The sequence below is a fragment of the Seriola dumerili genome, unplaced genomic scaffold (assembly GCF_002260705.1).
Source record: "Seriola dumerili isolate Sdu_G_001 unplaced genomic scaffold, Sdu_1.0 BDQW01000319.1, whole genome shotgun sequence".
In the NCBI taxonomy this organism is placed as follows: domain Eukaryota; kingdom Metazoa; phylum Chordata; class Actinopteri; order Carangiformes; family Carangidae; genus Seriola; species Seriola dumerili.
The window spans coordinates 728916-747657 of NW_019174574.1; the positions used below are offsets into that span (position 1 = coordinate 728916).

Genomic DNA, 18742 nt, shown 5'->3' on the forward strand with positions numbered 1-18742 from the left:
CCTTAACTCAGACTGGAAGAGGAATCTCCTTCTCAATGAAGGCTCGACCACCTACTAAGTAGGCAGTTTTCCCAACCTTTCGTGCTTTGTCCACAAGCGGCCATAACTTAATTGTGGTTTCTCTGTCGGCTTTGCAGAGATCTTCCCAGAAGCGCAAACCGTTGTCTCGTAGGAGGAATTCTTTGCTGCAGCCCACACTGTTGCTCTGTACATGCGAGAGGAGAACTGCAGGATGATGCCTCTAGTACCATTCGGTTTCTTCAGGCCGACGCGGTGCACAGTATCGATAACATCCGGGAGACGTTCAGCATCGGACGGCAGCAGCACCTGGCAGATGCGGATCACTTCGTGGCGAACATTTTTGTCTTCCACTCGCCCGGCTACGCCGTGTAGTTTCAGGTTCCATCGCATCGAATACCTGTCCATCTCGGTGATGCTCGAATCCAGCATAATTGTGTTTTTTTCCCATCAAGAGCAAGTTCGAGTTGGGAAACTTTTCACTTCACTTCTGTCATTTGTCTGCAGACAGTTTCCATTTATCCCCTCAGACTCGTGATTTGGACAGTGTTATTTTGGAGCACAAAGTTTTCAGCTCATCTGATCTGGCATTGATCAACTCTGACAGCGTAGTGACAAGATCAGCATTTCACTTTTACCTTTCTTGACAGGAGGTTTCTCTGGAGTGAAGGGCAGAGAAGGAAAATCCTCTTCATTCATCACAGAAAATTTTGGGGTGTCGTCACGGGTGGCATAGTCGTGGCAGTTATCAATAAGTGCATTAGAAGCACAGACGACAACCTCTATCTCAACCTTCCTCGCAGTGTTTTTTCTCTTTCCACAGGAGCTCGACATAACTTGCTAAAATTATCTTGAAAGTTAAGTAAAACAGTTGAATAACGGAGACGAGTCAATATTACATCCGAAAAAGTATTGTAGCGATCAGAGGGGGGAGTGTTCACTCTGATTGGAACAGTTTGAGCTGGTTAGCGCAAAGGCTCATGGGACTGTTAATGTTTGCAATGAAAGCCATGTTTAGTGATGTTGTGTGCATGTTTAATTGTGTTATGTGAGTTTCCAGGTTATATGGCTTTGCATAGTGTTAAGTTTGATGTTAACTTTAATTATCAGTGTAGCCACCATGACTGAGTTCCCTGGTGTGTTTAATTACCTCTGGCCAGTATTCATGTATAGAGTGGTTGACTCTGATGTTAATAAATAGCACCTCCTGTAGTCGTGCGGTGTAAGGGACACAGGAGTTGTACAAAGCAGAAATCTGTCTCAGTTTACCTTCTTCCACGTGAGCTTGCCACAGTATATTGTCGGTCGTACAAAAGCCGCATCCACGTGTAAATGTCCGATTTGAAAGCTGCACTCGAGATCAAGACCGTTCACAGCGCCATCTTTAAACCCCCCAGGTCTGAGTTTATTCATTCCAATGGGAGAAGTGAACGACATCACAGATTATGACAGATTCTTTCGCTCCATAGTGACTGAAATAAGCTTTGGATCCATTGTTCACAAGCCACAAGTCTTTAGAACATTCTGACATCAAAATGACATTTAACATGAATAGCATACACTACTACAGAGAACAACTGAAAGCTTTTTGGTATTTCTATTGATTTAGATATATGACTCATATTTTTGATTTATTGAGAGGGAGAGAGCAACTATATGAAAAAATATAGGAAATAAACAAATAAGGTCTTGTTTTCCTTTCTTTTCCACCAGGCAGAAAATGGGTACTTGGGGTGAGATTGGAAAGTGGGGGGATAGGGAGCACTGCACGCTTCTCCCAATGCTCCCAATTCTCCCAAGTATTCCAGTACTTTAACTCAAGTAAATGTTTAACTGAACAACTTCCACTTGTATTGGAGTAATATTTGACCAGGAGGATCTATACTCTGACTCCAGTAATGGAGCTGTGAACTTTGTCCACCTCTGGAGACGTGCAGTCGAACAGAGACTGTGGAACATGTGTGTGCGTGTGTGTTAATGAGAGACACTTAAGGAGCAAAAACAGGATTAAACACATGAATCTTAAAATACCCTTCATATAGAATTGTGGGACATATGTTCATCTTCACATGTCTGCAGGATAAGGAACTGAGATTCATAACACTACAACAGGTGGCGATAGTGATTCGTCTGGTTGTAATCCACAAAGAAGAAGAATACAGACGTCGCTTGATGACGTGTCATGACGTCGTGCTGAACGCGACAGAAAGCTGTCTTCTCCACGCTGTATGGTCTAAACTCGTGTGTGTTGATTTGCTTGGTTTAAATCATGGAGACCAAACGCTCAGACTCATTCGGGAAGAAACCTAAACCCGCGAAGATGAAAGACGGAGACGACCCAGTGAAGAACTTCGAGAAATGGAAGAAAAAATACAAGAAGACGCAGGCGCGAGTGAAGCGAGAGAAAGCGCAGAAGAAGAAGCCGGAGTGGCAGGTCGAGAGGGAGTACATCCAGAGGCTGGTTAGCAGGTACCCTCACATCAACACAAAAGAGGCCGTCAAGTTCTCAGACTTCCCCATTTCAAAGAAGACCCTGCTGGGGCTGCAGGAGGCTCAGTATCGGCAGCCCACAGAGATCCAGAGACAGACCGTTGGCTTCGCTTTGCAAGGGAAAGATGTCCTCGGCGCGGCTAAGACTGGCTCCGGGAAGACGTTAGCCTTCCTCATCCCGGTGCTGGAGTGTCTTTACCGGCAGCAGTGGAGCTCCATGGATGGCCTTGGTGCACTCATCATTTCCCCTACCAGAGAACTTGCCTACCAGACCTTCGAAGTCCTGCGCAAGGTGGGCAAGAACCACGAGTTCTCCGCGGGGCTCATCATAGGTGGGAAAGAGCTGAAGAGTGAGTCGGAGAGGATCCATCGCACCAACATCGTCATCTGCACCCCTGGCCGGTTGCTCCAGCACATGGACGAGACGGCCACCTTCCACGCCTCCGATCTCCACATGCTAGTCCTGGACGAGGCGGACCGCATCCTGGACATGGGCTTCGCCGATACACTCAACGCCATCTTGGAGAATCTCCCGAATTCCCGGCAGACGCTGCTGTTCTCCGCCACGCAGACCAAGTCCGTCAAAGACCTAGCTCGGCTCAGCCTCAAAGACCCAGCGTACGTGTGGGTTCACGAGAAGGCCAAGTTCAGCACGCCAGCCACCCTGGAGCAGAGCTATGTGGTGTGTGAGCTTCACCAGAAGGTCAACATGCTCTACTCCTTCATCAGGAGCCACCTGAAGAAGAAGGTCATTGTCTTCTTTGCATGCTGTAAGGAGGTACAGTACCTTTTCCGGGCCTGCTGCCGCCTCAGACCTGGCATGCCCATCTTGGCTTTGCATGGCAAGCAGCAGCAGATGAAGAGGGTGGAGGTCTACAACGACTTCCTCAGAAAGCAGAATGCTGTGCTCTTCGCCACTGACATCGCCGCCAGAGGCCTGGACTTCCCCGCTGTCAACTGGGTGCTGCAGTTCGACTGTCCGGAGGATGCAGACACCTACATCCACAGGGTGGGCCGCACTGCCAGGTACAAGGAGGGTGGAGAAGCCCTGCTGCTGCTGCTTCCATCAGAGGAGAAGGGCATGGTCGGCCAGCTGCAGGAGAAGAAGGTTCCCATCAATAAGATCCAGGTGAGACCCTGTTCATACTCTACATCACACTGTTCTCACAGTGTATGATGTGATGTGACCCAGTGCAGTGCCACTCTACTCTGTGGTCACTTTCTAGGCTGTAGTTTGTGGTGATGTTGTATTGGATTTCTCAAAAACCAGGACATTAAAGTGTTCTCAGCCATTATCTGATTGTTGTGATGCTGTATATTGTCAAAGCACTTGTGGGGATAAAGTAGGTTACTCACCATGTCCAAGACAAACGTTGATAAAAAAAAGCAGAGTGGTTTTGTACCTGACAGCTTCAGGGTCGGTGTCATACAGAACTGGTGGATTATACTTGTAGAGTTTTCTTAGTGTGAGAATTCACAGGAATATGTTTCATAGTGAAGATATTCCGGTCCTTACCTTGTTGTTGCAGCTGTCATCTGTTCTCAGGATTGATGTCAATGTATTTAAAGAGCCAGTCGACTCAAATTTCCAAAGAAACAACAAAATATGAAAAGAAACAAAGCAACAACAAACAAGGTCTCTCTTCTCCTGTGTTACTGATTGATGCTGAGAGGTTGGCTTGATTTGTCCAGGTGTTGAGATTTGTCTCTGAGATTTCTGCCTCATCATCAACAGTTTGTACAGGGACTATTTCTTCAGTAGAAAGTAGTTGCAAGTTTAGTCCAGAGGTCAATGAACCCGTTAATCAATTTTAAATATAGATGTTGTTCCCAGTGCTCTTTCAGCTTTTGCCTGCAACAGATGGAAGAAAATGTTTGTTCAAAGTTGAGATTACACTGAAATGAGACTCCCAGTCCTCTCAGTTCCCAAAGTGGAGTTTGGTCCAAAAGAGAAAATAAAGTTGTCTCAGAGGAACCTGTGGAGGAAATAATAAGAGCACAAGATTCAAACAACATCAAAATATTGTTCTGTAGTGACACTAGTGGTCATATAATCTTCAGGTGCCTTTACCATAAGTAATACAAACAACAACATCAGAGCAGCAGACAACATGTGTACTGACTAATTTCATTGTGTTATGAATTCCAGGTGAACCCAGACAAACTGCAGAGCGTCCAGCAGAAGCTGGAGGCCTTCCTGGCCCAGGAGAAGGAGCAGAAGGAGAGGGCCCAGAGGTGTTTTGTTTCCTACCTGCGCTCCATTTACCTGATGAAGAACAAAGAGGTGTTTGACGTCTTTAAACTCCGGCTTCAGGAGTACGCCATTTCTCTTGGCCTCGCTGTGGCTCCAAGGGTGCGCTTCTTAAATAAAGTTCAGGCACAGAGAGGTGAGAGAGGTGGGCAGAGAGAGGTGGAGCAGCCTGAAGAAGAAGAGGAGCTGAGGAGCTTTAAGGCCCAGCTGAGAGGAAACATCCCTCATGTGGAAGATCAAAACTCTGAGTCTGAAGACTTGGATGATGATGATGATGAGGAAAGTGGTGATGAACAATATGTGGATCAGTCCAGGGCACTACTTCTAGGTTCAGATGACAATGATGATGATGATGATCTAAGAGATTTGGATCTGTTGATGGTCAAAAGAAAGGACGTCTTCAGTCTTACAGAGGACCAGGAGAGTCTGGAGGAACCTTTAAATGGCCCCAAGAAGAAAATGGAAAAAGAGACAAAGTTCAAAGATGCCAAAAAGGTGCTTAAGAGGAACTTCCAAGTCAACACCAAAGTGACTTTTAATGAAGAGGGAGACGCTATGCAGCTGTGGCCACCAGTTCAACGGGCAGTGACTGGTGAAGAGGAGGAAGAGGAGGAGGGTTCAGGTATCAATGTGGAGAAGGCCAGGGAGAGACTGAAAAAGGAAGACCAGGAGTTTGACAAGGATGAGTACAGGCGCAAAGTGAAAGCCAAACACACAGAGAAGAGGCTGAAGGAAAAGGCAGCCAGGAGGGAGGCCAGCAAGCAGCACAGGCAGCAGTCTGACGACGAGGACGAGGTGGTGGCGTACCTGGCCAATCACAGCGATGATGAGTTTGACCCCAGCACCCTGCCGGACCCCGACAAACAGGCCCACGAGGAGGGGGTTGGGGGGGGGCAGTATCAGATAAGGTCCACTAAACGGGAGCACAGCAGTGAAAGCAGTGATGAGGAAGATGAGGAGCTCACAGCAGTGAGGAGGAAGAACGTGAGACAGCAGGATGATGAGCACTCAGCTCTGGACACAGGTCTCTCTCTGGCTGAAGATGAGGATTTAGTCTTACATCTGCTGGGAGGACGGAGGTAGAGACAACAGGGACAAGTCAGAACTTTGTTTAACTGATGAGTTCACGGTGACGGATGATGCTGCCCTCCACAGACAAGGGCTGGAATGACAAACCCTTGACCTGTTAATCTTTATTAACTTTGGCCAAGCAGATGATTTCACTTTGATGTCATTGCTGAGTTAAATGTGTGAATATGTGACGGTGATCAGACTCTGTCACTCACTAACACAGACTGAGGAGCTGCCCATTTAATGTAACTGCAGTTGACCTCAGTGAATTTGTAGCTCAGAGGTTTTGATGATAATTGTGTAAGATTTCTTCTGTATGACTCCTCATCCATTGTCAAGAGCTTCCTGTTTCTCCTCATCATCATCATCATCATCATCATCATCATCATCATCATCATCATCATCATCATCATCATCATCATCATCATCACTCCTCTAACTAATGACATGTATTAAATACTTCTTTTGGAAATTGAGTTGTCATTTCAGTTCTCAGTTCAATGGTTTGATTTTGTCAGCCACTGTCATGAGTGAAGGTCTCCGTCTGCTTCTAATGAACTGATTCATCTAACATGCTGTCACAGTGCTGCACTCACCTGTTCACGGGGAGTTATGGGTAGCTGTGTCAAGAATGAAAAAATAGGTGCTCACTGTCACCTGACCAATCACAGCTCAACGTGGGCCTGGTGGTCACATTGTTGTGTAGAGTTCAGATGCAGTCTCCACTCTGTTCTTCACACACCGTTATGATCCAACAAACACATTGTCTGAAGCACACTGAGGCCTTTACAGAGGAGAAGAACTCTCACTCTCTGAATCACTAAATATTTTCTGTGAATCCACCAGTTAGATCAATCTCCAGAGGATCAGTTGGTTTGTGCACAACCTGTACTGTTTGTATAAAGTATGCATGAATTTATTCTTGTGACTAAATCTGAGAAAAAATATAACAGATAAAATCTCTGCAAACATAGTTAACAGTACTATTTGTGTCATCACCCCATTTGTTTTATGAGCAGCCTGTAGAGTTTAAAGTGAACATGTCTCACCATCCTTCACTCCTCAAAGAGGTCAGGTCACTGCAGGGGCTCATGTCAGCAGGTTATAAAAAAACTGGAAGAAAACCAGTGATGTTCCGTCAACACAAACACCACATTATAATATATTGCAAATATATAATAAAATATATATAAAACAATATTAATAGGTAGTATTATAGGCATCATTAGTGATTCTCACCTGTAGCAGCAATCTTCTATCATTGATGTAGATAACCACTACTGTTTCAGTCTGTATGGACAATAAGTGTGATGCAAAATGAATCTTCAGAAGCAGCAACACAATTTAAAATGTTTATTCAGAACAAAAATAAAGTTACAACAATCACTCTTCGTGCTTGACACAGCAGTCAAAAAACTGTCTTGCTCCACAGGCAAATGAACTTCAACTGAGAGCTACTGGCTATGACGTAACTAGCAACATAACTAAATGAGCATTTCAACATTTTTGCTATTAAGTTACTAAATTTACCAATTATTAATATGGCTCTTACATCACCATTATAAAACTAGAATATCTAGAAAAACGATCGTGCTTCAGCTCAGTCTCCTGCTGCAGTGATGGTTGTTTCCTGAGATAAAGGTTGAAATTTCCATGCTCAAGGAGTCGCAATAAAAAAACTGATATGATTTATCTGTTCTAATCCTCAAGCTTATGAAACAACTGTTCATGAAAAAACATGCATCAGAAAACTAACTACACACTCTGTAAAGGACTCTGGTTCTTGGTCATTTGACTTGATGATTTTACATTTCTACAACCTTGGATGGAGCATCTTGTAAAAAACTAATTTTTACTGTTATTAGAAAATAATAACAGTGTACAGTTCCCCAAATCTCTACTTGAAATAATCTTGAAGTGCAGACAGACATTGTGACAAAAAATCTTAGACAGATTTTGATTATCACCATGAGAACCACTGCCTCTCCCAATACACCTAGTACGACACGCTGTATCCAGCAGGTGGCTCAAAGGTCCATCAACAGAAGTGATGGTAACAGTGAGCAGCAGCAACTCATTCATTCATTAAAACTCAGATCTGTTGATTATATTCTGTCATGATTATTTCTTATAATCTCATGGATATTTACACGTTTTCAGACAGAACAGCTTGTATTGTGTTAACATGTCATGATGTGGTGTAGTGTAGTGAAAGGAGTCGGGCTGCTGGTGTGAGTGAAAGAAGCACAAGAAGAATATGTTGATAAGATAAATGAGAATGTGACAACATGGACAACACATGTCAAATCATACAGAAATCATCACATTAAATTAACCTCTCGTGTCAAACAAAAAGTTTTGATTGTTGAACATGTGAAGCCTTTTACATTTAAAATCTGACTCATGAAAATACAAGTCAACAAAAAACTCTACTAAATGCTCTTCTAGGCGGTGAAACAGCGCCATCTTGTGGTGAGAAACTACCGCTAGTTTTAACCGTACGAGTCAAAGTGAACTCTATTAATCCTTCAGCTCACAGTCAAACATACATTCAACACACAAACACTGGACTGAAATCATCCGTCAATCAGTGTTTCCACAGCTGTCGCTAATCACGGAGGAAGAGGAAACAGCTGCTCTCACGCTGCCACTCAAACACCTCCAACAGGTGAGCGCAACACGTCGCTTGTTCTCCTCGTGGCTCTGACCGATACAGGTGACTTTGTCTCAAGTGTAGCCCTGACGGTAGTAGTCCACCGGAACCAACCCACTGTGTTCAGACTGCGGCGGTGAGACGAGTCGCTCAGCTTACGGCAGGCTACTGGCTCTGTATCGGCTCCTGGTCCACAGCACAAACACTGACCGCTGCTCAGTGAACCAGTCTGTTCATGTTGAGGAAACAACAACATAGACTTCATGTATGAAACTAAAGAGAGAAAAGTCTGTTGTTGACTTAACCCCACCTGTTTGGAAATTGTGTTTCTTCAGTTTGTATGAATCCACCACACCATGAGGTCACAGCAGATAGAAAAAAACTCTTTATTTTTGTTTGTGTGTAAAATCACATTGTTCTTCTCTTCAGAAATTATGGCCAAAAATAACTTGGTCACTGAAGCCCAAAACCTGGAATCCTGTGGGGCAGTGGGGGATGGAGACTCTGCTCAAGTCAAAACAGGTCAGTACCCAGACAAATGTGGAGTCATCTCTGCGGTGCAGCACCCACCCACTGCTGCAGCTGTCTCAAAGACTGACTCTGCCCCTGCCCCACCTAAAGTCCTCCCCACTGGTCGGAGCCAGCAGCCTACATCAGTTCCAGGGCCTCAGACGTCCTCTCCCTCTGTCATGGTAGCAAAGGTAGCCACCCCAGGAAGAATCAATGCTAACAGACAACTACAGGTAACAAAACCTGCTCTGAGCCAGGTGGCCCCCATGAACCAGGCCACGACCCCAGGGAGGACGGTGGTGATAACTGTACCCAGGACAGCAGCTCCACAGCCAGTTGCCGTAGCCCCTCGCCTGCCACAGACCACTGCCTCTCAACTCCCAGCCAATATCCACATACCCCCAGGTGAGCTCCAGCAGGCCTCTGTCTAGCAGGTGAGTCAAGAGTGACTGACGAGTCCTGACTGTTGATGACTGTATTCATCTAAGTCATAGCTACAGACTCAGCCACTGTCACATCTTGATTTAGTTCTCTTTATATTAAATCCAGTGTATGTATTACTGTTTATATGGAGCTCTGAGTCATTGACAACAGGTCTGAGCTATGGTTGGTCCACAATGAACATACATGAACTTTACCTAGAATCCTCTTTGACAAATCATCAGTTCATTAGAGCAGTAAGTGATTTAGGTCCTAACTGTTGCAGGTATGATGTTGATCCGCAGTGACAGTGGACAGTTGATGCTCGTATCCCAGCAAGCTTTGGCACAAGCTCAGCAGGGACCAAGAGTTGCCAGTGGTCAAGCACCCAGAATTCTGACCCATAAGGTGTGTGTGTGTGTGTGTGTGTGTGTGTGTGTGTGTGTGTGTGTGTGTGTGTGTGAGAGAGAGAGTGTGAGAGATGTCTGGAGTTCAGGAGCCGGTTGCACAAGACACCAAGTTTTCTGCTTAAGTTTGACATTTTTGTTTTTATTTTTTTTTTATATGGAACAATTTATTTATTGAATTTTTCAAGGGGTAAAACATCAAAGATATTGAAAGAGAGAAATAACATAAAACAAATAATTGAAAATAATAATAATAATGAAATAAATGTATGAGAAAAAATGTACATGTTAAAGTAATCCCTTCGGCCAGTCACTCCAACCAGACAGGAGCCATTACAAAGGTACAGAAATACAGGTACCAGAGGAGTGAAAAAAAATTTAAATAAAGATAAAAGATAAAAAAAGGGGGGGAGCATTTAGTGATGTTATCACAAATTCCATACATTGGTACAAAAATTCAACATATACATACATATACTGATGCCGATGTACCTGTGTCAAGTATATCTTGATGTCAGCCCACAGCAGATTGTGAAATATTACCCATGTAGCTACTAGCTACTAAAATCAGCCCAGCATTTATCATAGAGATGTGGTTCTCTTCTCTTTTGAGGTTAAACATTATTTTTTCTGATGCCTTGTATAGGAAATTTCTTTAAACCACATAAAGACAGGGGGAGGGTCTTTACTATTCCATGACAAAGCGATGCATTTGTTGCCAATAAACCACACCTTGTTTCCTTTGGTGAGAGGGATGTCAGATATGTCGCCTGGTAAGGCTAGTATAGGTAAACCAGGGATCTCAAACCCAGTAATCTCTTTAAGAATCTCCAATATCAAGCCCCAGTAATGTTTACATTTATTACATTTCCAGAACATGTGAATAAGGTTACCTATCTCTATTTTACATCTTGGGCAGAGCTCTGAGATTGATTGATTTATCCTATGGAGTCTTTCTGGTGTGAAGTAAGTTCTGTAGATAATATTAAACTGCTGTTTAATATTGTTAAATGAGAAGGTAAGTGCCTTCTCACATAGCGATTCCCAGTCCCCATCATCAAAAATTCAGTCCAGATCTTGCTCTGGATTTGGGTGCAATGTTTAGGGGTTTGGTTTCTGTGAGAGCCAATATTCTATGTTGAGGACAAAATCCCTCAGGGGTGTTTGATATCTTTTTAGGATTTCATCAATCAGGAGAGACTCATGTAGTGGGTTTTCCTCCTCTTGTTTCGACAGGAACTACACTTCAGGCAGAAACTCTGTGAATGATGTGGCACTGCTGTTCTGTAGACATGAAATTCCTCACTTAAAACTAACTGCAAAGGTCCTCCAGGATAAAACTGTCGAGCAATCATTAATGACAAAGAAGCTGAAGGAGCGCAGCTGTGGAAAGTAGACAGTAGAGTGTAGCCAGTCAAATTTATCATATTAGATCAATTCCTAATCTTTAATAGTCTGGAACACTCTTTGTGGGATGTTTTTCCTTCATTTATCACCATGTACCATGTTGACAGAGTCAGAAGTACATTTATTTTTTCCTTTCTTGGGTCACTAAGGTCTTTTGTGCAACGGTTTAAGTGACTTTAATTGATTCCTTAGTATAAGTAGTAGAAGACTAAGATAAGGAGAAAACCTTAAATACTCCTTAAGGTTTTAATGAAACCTTAAGGAGAAGACTTAAGGGTGTTATGTGCAACAGTTTTTATTTTAAGGAAACCTTAACTCAAACTTTAAGGAAAATCTTAACTTCAGGTGTTTTGTGCAACTGGCCCCAGGTGTCTACAGCAGCTGGAAGTAAAAGTAATGAGAAGGTGACAGTGATCACGATGGCAGCCCCTACCAGTCTGCAGCCAGCGCCCGTCCAGACAGCTGTTGTGAAGGTACAACTGTTACTGCAAATCAATCTCTTCACCTGTCATTAATAATGATGACACTTCACCTGTCATTAATAATGATAATAATGACTGAATAATGATGGAGAACCTGCTGTAAAATAAAAAAAAAGACCTGATCCACACAGTACTGGGAAGCTCCATAACTAGATGTTATTAACACCTGTCATTAATGATGACGACACCTCACCAATGACGACAGATAGATGACGTAGATAGACGTAGCTGACACTTGGCTTGACAGTTTCTGTGGTTCGAACTACTGGGTTCTTGTCCAGAAATAACAAAACTTGTGTGAAGTGAATGATATTGAAGATATTTGTAAATGAAAAATGATCTAATATTGTTGTTTATTGAATACTTATGTTTTTAGAAGCCTTTAAGAAACATCATTTCAGCTCTAAATGTTGGTGGGGTAAACATCACAGCTTGTCAGAAGAGTCACAGTCACACATGAAAGGTTTTACTGCAGGAATGTTGTATTAGATTTACTAAGTACTGTTGGCTGTGCTTATGTCATGTGAACATGCGTGGTTTTTATGTGCATGAGTTTTGAGACTAATGAAACAGACACAGTGTCTGTGAGAAGAGAGGAGTGACTGCTATCAGACTACAGAGATCACAACTACAGAGGAGAAACAATGACTTCAGTTAAGAGTATTGGTGAGTTTTGTGTTCATTGACAAAGCCACGTTACAATGACGGAAATACCTGCTCTGCCACAGGTATGGTTCATGGCGCTGTGTAAATGACCAGGGCTTCAGTTTCTTGTAGCAGCTGCTGATCTGTCTTTGAACATGGACATTAACCTCCAGGATCATGGCTCATGATGAAAGAAATGCTGAATGAGTGATTACTTTCAGTTACTAGCTTCATCATCACATGGTCCTCTTGCTGGACACAAATTGAGCAAGTCATGTTTATATCATTCAACAGTGTACCCTAACCAGTCCACCTCTCATCTCAGCCTTGGTAAGTTTTATCTGCTTCTGTTTGTAGTTTTGACAGCTTATGTTCTGTTGTTCAGGTTATTAGTGTAGCTCCCAAACCAGCTGTAGTCCAGACCCTGAGTGCTGTTTCTGAACGGGGGAGCCAGCTTCGCATGCAGGCGGCTGTCACAGAAACGAGAAAGGAGCCTCCAACCACGTTCAGTCAGGTGAGCCTAACCAGTCCAGCTCTGATCCTCTGTTTGGATTTCTCTTCATTGAGAAAACACATGTAGGTGTGAAACTGTTCACCTGGCCAACTGACCAATAAACCTGTCATCCCCCTCTGCAGGTATCATCACACCAATCAGCATCACATTAAAAAACGGCTACTGGTTTTAATTTTAATGTTGGGTTTTCATTTAAAAACACCGGAAGTAATGTCATGTTGTAAATGAAGAGGAAATATTTAAGATGTGTACAGTTAGTTGTGGTGTATGTCTTGCTGTTCAAACCAGTGACGTCCCACAGATTGTAGACTTCTTGGGTTGAGGTACTTAGATGTGCAAGTTGTTTCTGAGGACCTACTTTGATCCTACATGTTTCCCTTGCTACAGTATGGAAACTGAATGTTAACTGACATCTCACCAGCAGGAGACTCTGGAAAGTGTGAAGAAGTGCAAAAACTTCCTGGTGACTCTGATCAAGCTGGCCTCCAGTGACTCCAGGTCTGCCAACATGGCTAACAACGTCAGGGGGCTGGTCAGGAGTCTGCTGGTATGTTTCCCTTGTTCATCATCACAGGAGCTAGTTTCACATAGTAGAGAAGTCAACCAATGAAATCATTTACTATCTAAAATACATGGAAGGATGTCAGTGGAAAGCAAATATGCTGCCAAGATGACTTTGTTGTGTTTTTTTATGCAATGACAATAAAGAATGAAACTATCAATCTAAATCCTTTTAGTTTTCTCATTGTTTTGACCTGGATTAGAAATTCTTTACTCTGCTTGTCTCTTGAACTAGAGGAGACCCAGGACTACATGTATCAGATCTACAGGACTTACCCTAGAAGAGACTGGATAACTAAAACGTTTGACTGCCCATTTGTAGCTACATAATGTTTATTTTCATTTCTGACTTTACCATCTCATAATATTTTGTTTTGAACATCAATTCCAGGTAACATAAAAACATGTTGAGTAGTACTTCCTAAGATATTTGTACTGTTTTACCTGCAGGAAGGGAAGCTAGAGGCAGAGGAGTTTACAGAGCAGCTGTATCATGAGCTGAAGTCCACTCCACAGCCGTGCTTGGTGCCTTTCCTCAAGGTGACCAGAGATCTAACATGTTGGTTTTCTGCAGGAAGTCTCTGAAATATCTCAGACTGATTCAAAAATGAACCAAACTCCAGACTGAAGACTTTTACTGTTTGGTCATTGTATGCTACAGTATGTGTTGAATGCTTTCATCACATCTTTGACCAGAGCTCTATTTTAACTCCAAGTAGTTCATATAAAAATGTCCCTATGAAATTTTAATTTAGTTGATGATCTTCTCTCCTCTCGTCTCTCCCTTATTGGTTCTAGAAAAGTATTCCTGCAGTCCGTCGTCTTACTGCAGACCCTCAGTTATTTATTCAACAGGCTTCAACCTCCGCCCGCAACCCCAATACTTCCAGCATGAAGCCGTCCATCAGTGATACAGGACAAACCCTCCAGAGCAGCCAGCAGGTAAAGAAGTGTTGTCTAATGAGGTGAGCAGTCAGTGATGTTTAGGGACAGAAACTGTGTTTACATGCACTTTACAGTGGCTATAATCAATATCTTTATGTTAACACTGAATCAAATGACACTGTGAAAAACTGAAAGGGTTCTCTGGTAGTAGTTAGTAGCTGTATCTGCATCTCCCCTCAGCTTTCTTTCAGTTCAATGTTTATCTGTTCGGCTGCAGCTTCTCTCTTTGGTTCACTCTCTACATTCTCATCACGTCACGGCAGCAGCCTCTAAAAACCCACTGCACACTAACTGCTCAATAAACAACAGGCAGACATATTTCCCTCAGGAGTTGATAGAGACCAAAAACGGAGCTAAAACACAGTGAATGTTGGACTTTGAGTCATGAAGTGGACACAGACGCCGCTTTAAATTAATGGTAATGTTGCACAGTAATAAAAAGTCAGCTGTTGTTCTTATTTAATTGCCTCGAATTTTGAGATGTCTAGTCTCCTGAAATGTATTCATCAATGTTGTCAGTAGAATTGAAGAGCTGGGTGTCAACTCTATAACACTTGAATATAAGGCTTAATGATTTCTCTTAAAATGCAGGTTATTCAACAACCTCGAGGAGTGATTCTGAGACCTGGGTTGACTGCATTAACCCAGTCCAGAAATTACTTATCTAAGAGCAACAGACCCAACCCCAAGCACACAGTGATCCAGTCAGGAAAACACTTCACAGGTAACAGGCGTGAAAAAATCCCTTGAAGAGTTGAGCTGCACATGCAAGGAGAGCGTTATACTTATCTCCTAGTCTAAGAGTTCAGTCTTAGAGAGGGTTAGTTGAATGTGGCGTTTCTTCATCCATGTGGATATGTCAGAAAAACAAGCTGTGATCGGCGCAGAGCCCATGGGGTCGTCTGGAGGGAATGACAGGTATTGTTGGGTGTCGTCTGCATAGCAGTGATATAAGAAGCTATGTGCGTGGATAATTGGACCCAAGGAAGTGGATTATATTGCAAAGAGAAGGTGCTGCTCTTAGAGCTTCTGTCACAGACAACAGAGATGTTTCAGTGGAGTGATTGCTCTTAAAGTCCGACTGATCTGGATCAAGGAGGATGAATACACTTGGTTAAAGAATGGAAGTAGTGATGCACCCCAAATGACAGGCACACAGAGAGGGCTTGCACAGTGACTGACAGGGATCTGTCTCTGTGGTCCCAATGGCCAGTCTGACTATTATGAAGAGGAATGTGGAGGTTTCTTTGTTTCTGCTCTGTGGGTTACATTAGCTTTGCTATGTTTCAGAGAGTCAATAGGTCAACATTGTGTTGTAGCATTTGCTGATGTTTGTCATAACTAATAGCGATTGTTTAGTTAGCATGTAGGTACTGGTGTAACATCTGTGTGTCCGGTACCATCAAATTATTGTTCATGGACGTTTGGTTGAATTTATAGTTTGCCAAGATGTGTTGTTGTAGCAGGAGAGTTGTGAGTATCTCTGTCTGCAGCAAGTGTGCTGGCTCTGGGAAACTGTCTCCTCCTCTCTCCATGTTAGCTTAGCAGCAGCAAAGTAGCCACAGTCTATTGTCTTTGTTTTCTCTGTATCATGTTATTTGTCTGTACAACATGTGAAGGGTTTTATAGCCATTAAGAACTGAAAAGACAAGTTTGCTAGCAAAGTGGATTTATTAGGTTGGATGCATAATTTGAAATGCTATGCTAGGTCATTTTAACCTTCCGTGTTAGCTTAGCTACAAAACTGCAGTCCTCTCCTCTGTCACTGTAGTTGTCTAAATAACTAACTCTAGCTAGTTTACAGTTTGTGTTTAAGGTGCGGTGATTGTGTTTGTCATTTGTTTTGATGATGTTTTATATTATAAGGTTTGTTTTGCTTCAGCTATGAGAGAAAGTATCCACCGCCACGCTGTATAAGACGCTCTGGATTCCATCACTGTGTCGTTGCCTTGGCAACAGCCATGAATTTGGGGGGCGGATCTTCTGAAGGAGCCCTGAAGTGGTGTATTTGTTTTGCTGTTGAGTCCAAATATTAACAGTCGTGTACTCCACCTTTAATCTAATAATGTTATACAGTATATAAAAATATTATCAGTCAGAGGGATCAAACCAATACTTTTATACTATGACATTTTAGTACTTTTACTTCAGTAGGATTTTCAGACAGGACTTTTACTTGTAATGGAGTATTTTTACATTGCTGCATTGGTATGTTTACTTGCTTAAAGGATCTGAACACGTTTTCCATCACTAGGTATAGTTACAAAGGCCCTGTGAGCAGACATCATTATCCAGATACAGGTGTTTTTACCAGGTTTAGTCTCTGGAGGTGTTCTCTCTATATAACTCGTTTCTCTTTTTAAAGGAACTTTTTTGATGAGGCCGCCTTTCACTCAGGATCCACCTCATTCTACAAAATCTGCATTCAAGGACTGTTCAGGATCTTACAAGTAACACATAACGTTCACTTCTTTACACTCAAATTTAAGTGTGAGGGCTTTCAAGTTTAACAGTTGTATATGTATATAGTGTGTTTGTGTGTGTTTGTGTGTGTGTTTCCTTCCCAGAGAAGACGATGACATTAATGACGTAGCCTTCATGGCTGGAGTGAACCTGAGGGAGGAGAATGCACAGATCTTGACCACCATGGTTGGCTCTGTGGTGCAGTCGTGCCAGGATCAGCCCTTCCTCTCACCTAACACAGTACTCAGCAGAATCCTTCACACAGGTACAGGAGCCAAACTGAGGCGGAGCTCAACACGTCTTTTAACATTCTGACTATAAAGCTTTAATTAACCTTTCATACTAGACAGAGGAGTTTAACAGCCACAATTTCAGCTGTTTTTCTTTAGAAAACCATGTGTGGCCATATTTTTCATATTTTTTAAAATCTTATTTAATAAAGTATTGAGTCTTTTTACCATTTTTAACTTGAATATATGGGAATGCCCAGACAAGTTTAGCTATAATGTGTTTTTGTATTTGACTCTCGTTATGGTATTAACATAGGTGTAGTGCTGCCAGAGCGCACCGGAACGATGCTCCGCCATTTTTATTCTTCAAGGGATTAAATAAAATATTCACATTCATTCATTCAATTCACATAATCCAGGTGAAATGTATATACATTTTTAAGCACTTGAAGATGTGATCATCACTAAAGCTTGCATGTCATAGCTGTGTTCAGGTTCTTGAACAAATAGCACTAGACCTCTCAGTGTTACTGCCAGATGTTTTGTGTCCTGTGTTAGGGCAGGCACTGGGAGTAACTGATGTTGGTCCAGAGGTGGTTGCTCTAGTTTCTCATGCTACTCAGGAGTGTCTCCGTGGACTGCTGGAAAGACTCGCTGTGATGGCAGAGCACCGCAAGACAGTCCTGAAGGTACAGCAGTCAGACCCTTAGCCAAGGCCACAGCAGTCTTTTGAAGGGGTTAGATGTTAAAACAGTCATATACATGTCTGTCTGTCCGTCTGTCTGTCTCTCTCTCTCTCTCTTTCTCTCAAGACAATCACAGCCATGCCAATATTCAATTCAAATAATTCAAATGTTAATTCTGGAAATATTTTCGTCTTCGTCTTTACAATCTAAGATAACGATTGTTAATGTAGTGTTAATTAATGGTTAATAAAACACCTGTAAAGCAGAGATATACATGTAGTTGAAAGTCCCAGTGCTGTTATCCTCTATCAGCACTCATGGAATGTCGCTCATCCAATGAAATTACCTGGTTGGACTAACTGTTTTATATATTTATATATTGTGATGTCGTGGGAGGTTTGACTCACAGAATGTCTGGCATGGGCATCAAGAAGACCACAACACAAAGCGTTTCACAACAAATCAAATCTTTTACTGAGGTTTTCACAAAGTTATCAACAAAAACAGGACTTTTTGTCACATCAAAACCAGTAACAAATCAACTTAAATGTCTCTCAAAATTAGTTCACCATCCATCGAATATTTCCTTGAACACATTACCCACTGGTCTGCAGTCCGTGTCCTCCAAACACTTCCCTCCCTCTGTGTCTCTCTGGGCTTTTTATAGGCTGTGTTCCAGCAGTGAATCAGCCTCAATCCCTCTCAGCTGTGCTAAGTGGGTCATTTCTGCTCCTGTAGTCTCTTCCCTGCCACCAGGGGGGGACAGAGCATTCCTCGACTTGTTATGGGGGTATACTGCAGCCATCGGAGAGGAATGTATTTACCCCCCAGGACACACCCTCTCGTGACATCAACAAACCCCCCCCCCCAACCCCGACTCCTCGGCGGGGTGGGAAGGATGAAAGGCGTCACGCCGGGAGAGGGCATCAGCATTACCATGGTGCTTGCCAGCCCTGTGAACGACAGAAAAATTAAATGATTGCAAGCTC

At 42.8% G+C, this 18742-nt stretch overlaps 1 protein-coding gene across 1 annotated transcript; it reads left to right on the forward strand.

Moving 5' to 3' along the window:
- The first annotated feature begins 2216 nt into the window (after window positions 1–2216).
- On the forward strand, window positions 2217–6221 carry ddx10 (DEAD-box helicase 10). The gene is made up of 2 exons (XM_022759018.1): window positions 2217–3637; window positions 4658–6221. The coding sequence occupies exons 1-2, from the start codon at window positions 2288–2290 to the stop codon at window positions 5840–5842; spliced, it is 2535 nt and encodes an 844-aa protein (XP_022614739.1). The 5' UTR covers window positions 2217–2287; the 3' UTR covers window positions 5843–6221.
- Window positions 6222–18742: the final 12521 nt, after the last annotated feature.

Coding starts and splice junctions, on each gene's coding strand:
- ddx10 (XM_022759018.1), top strand. CDS start 2,288: ATGGAGACCAAACGCTCAGACTCATTCGGGAAGAAACCTAAACCCGCG. Junction 3,638..4,657: donor TTCCCATCAATAAGATCCAG/GTGAGACCCTGT, acceptor TATGAATTCCAG/GTGAACCCAGACAAACTGCA.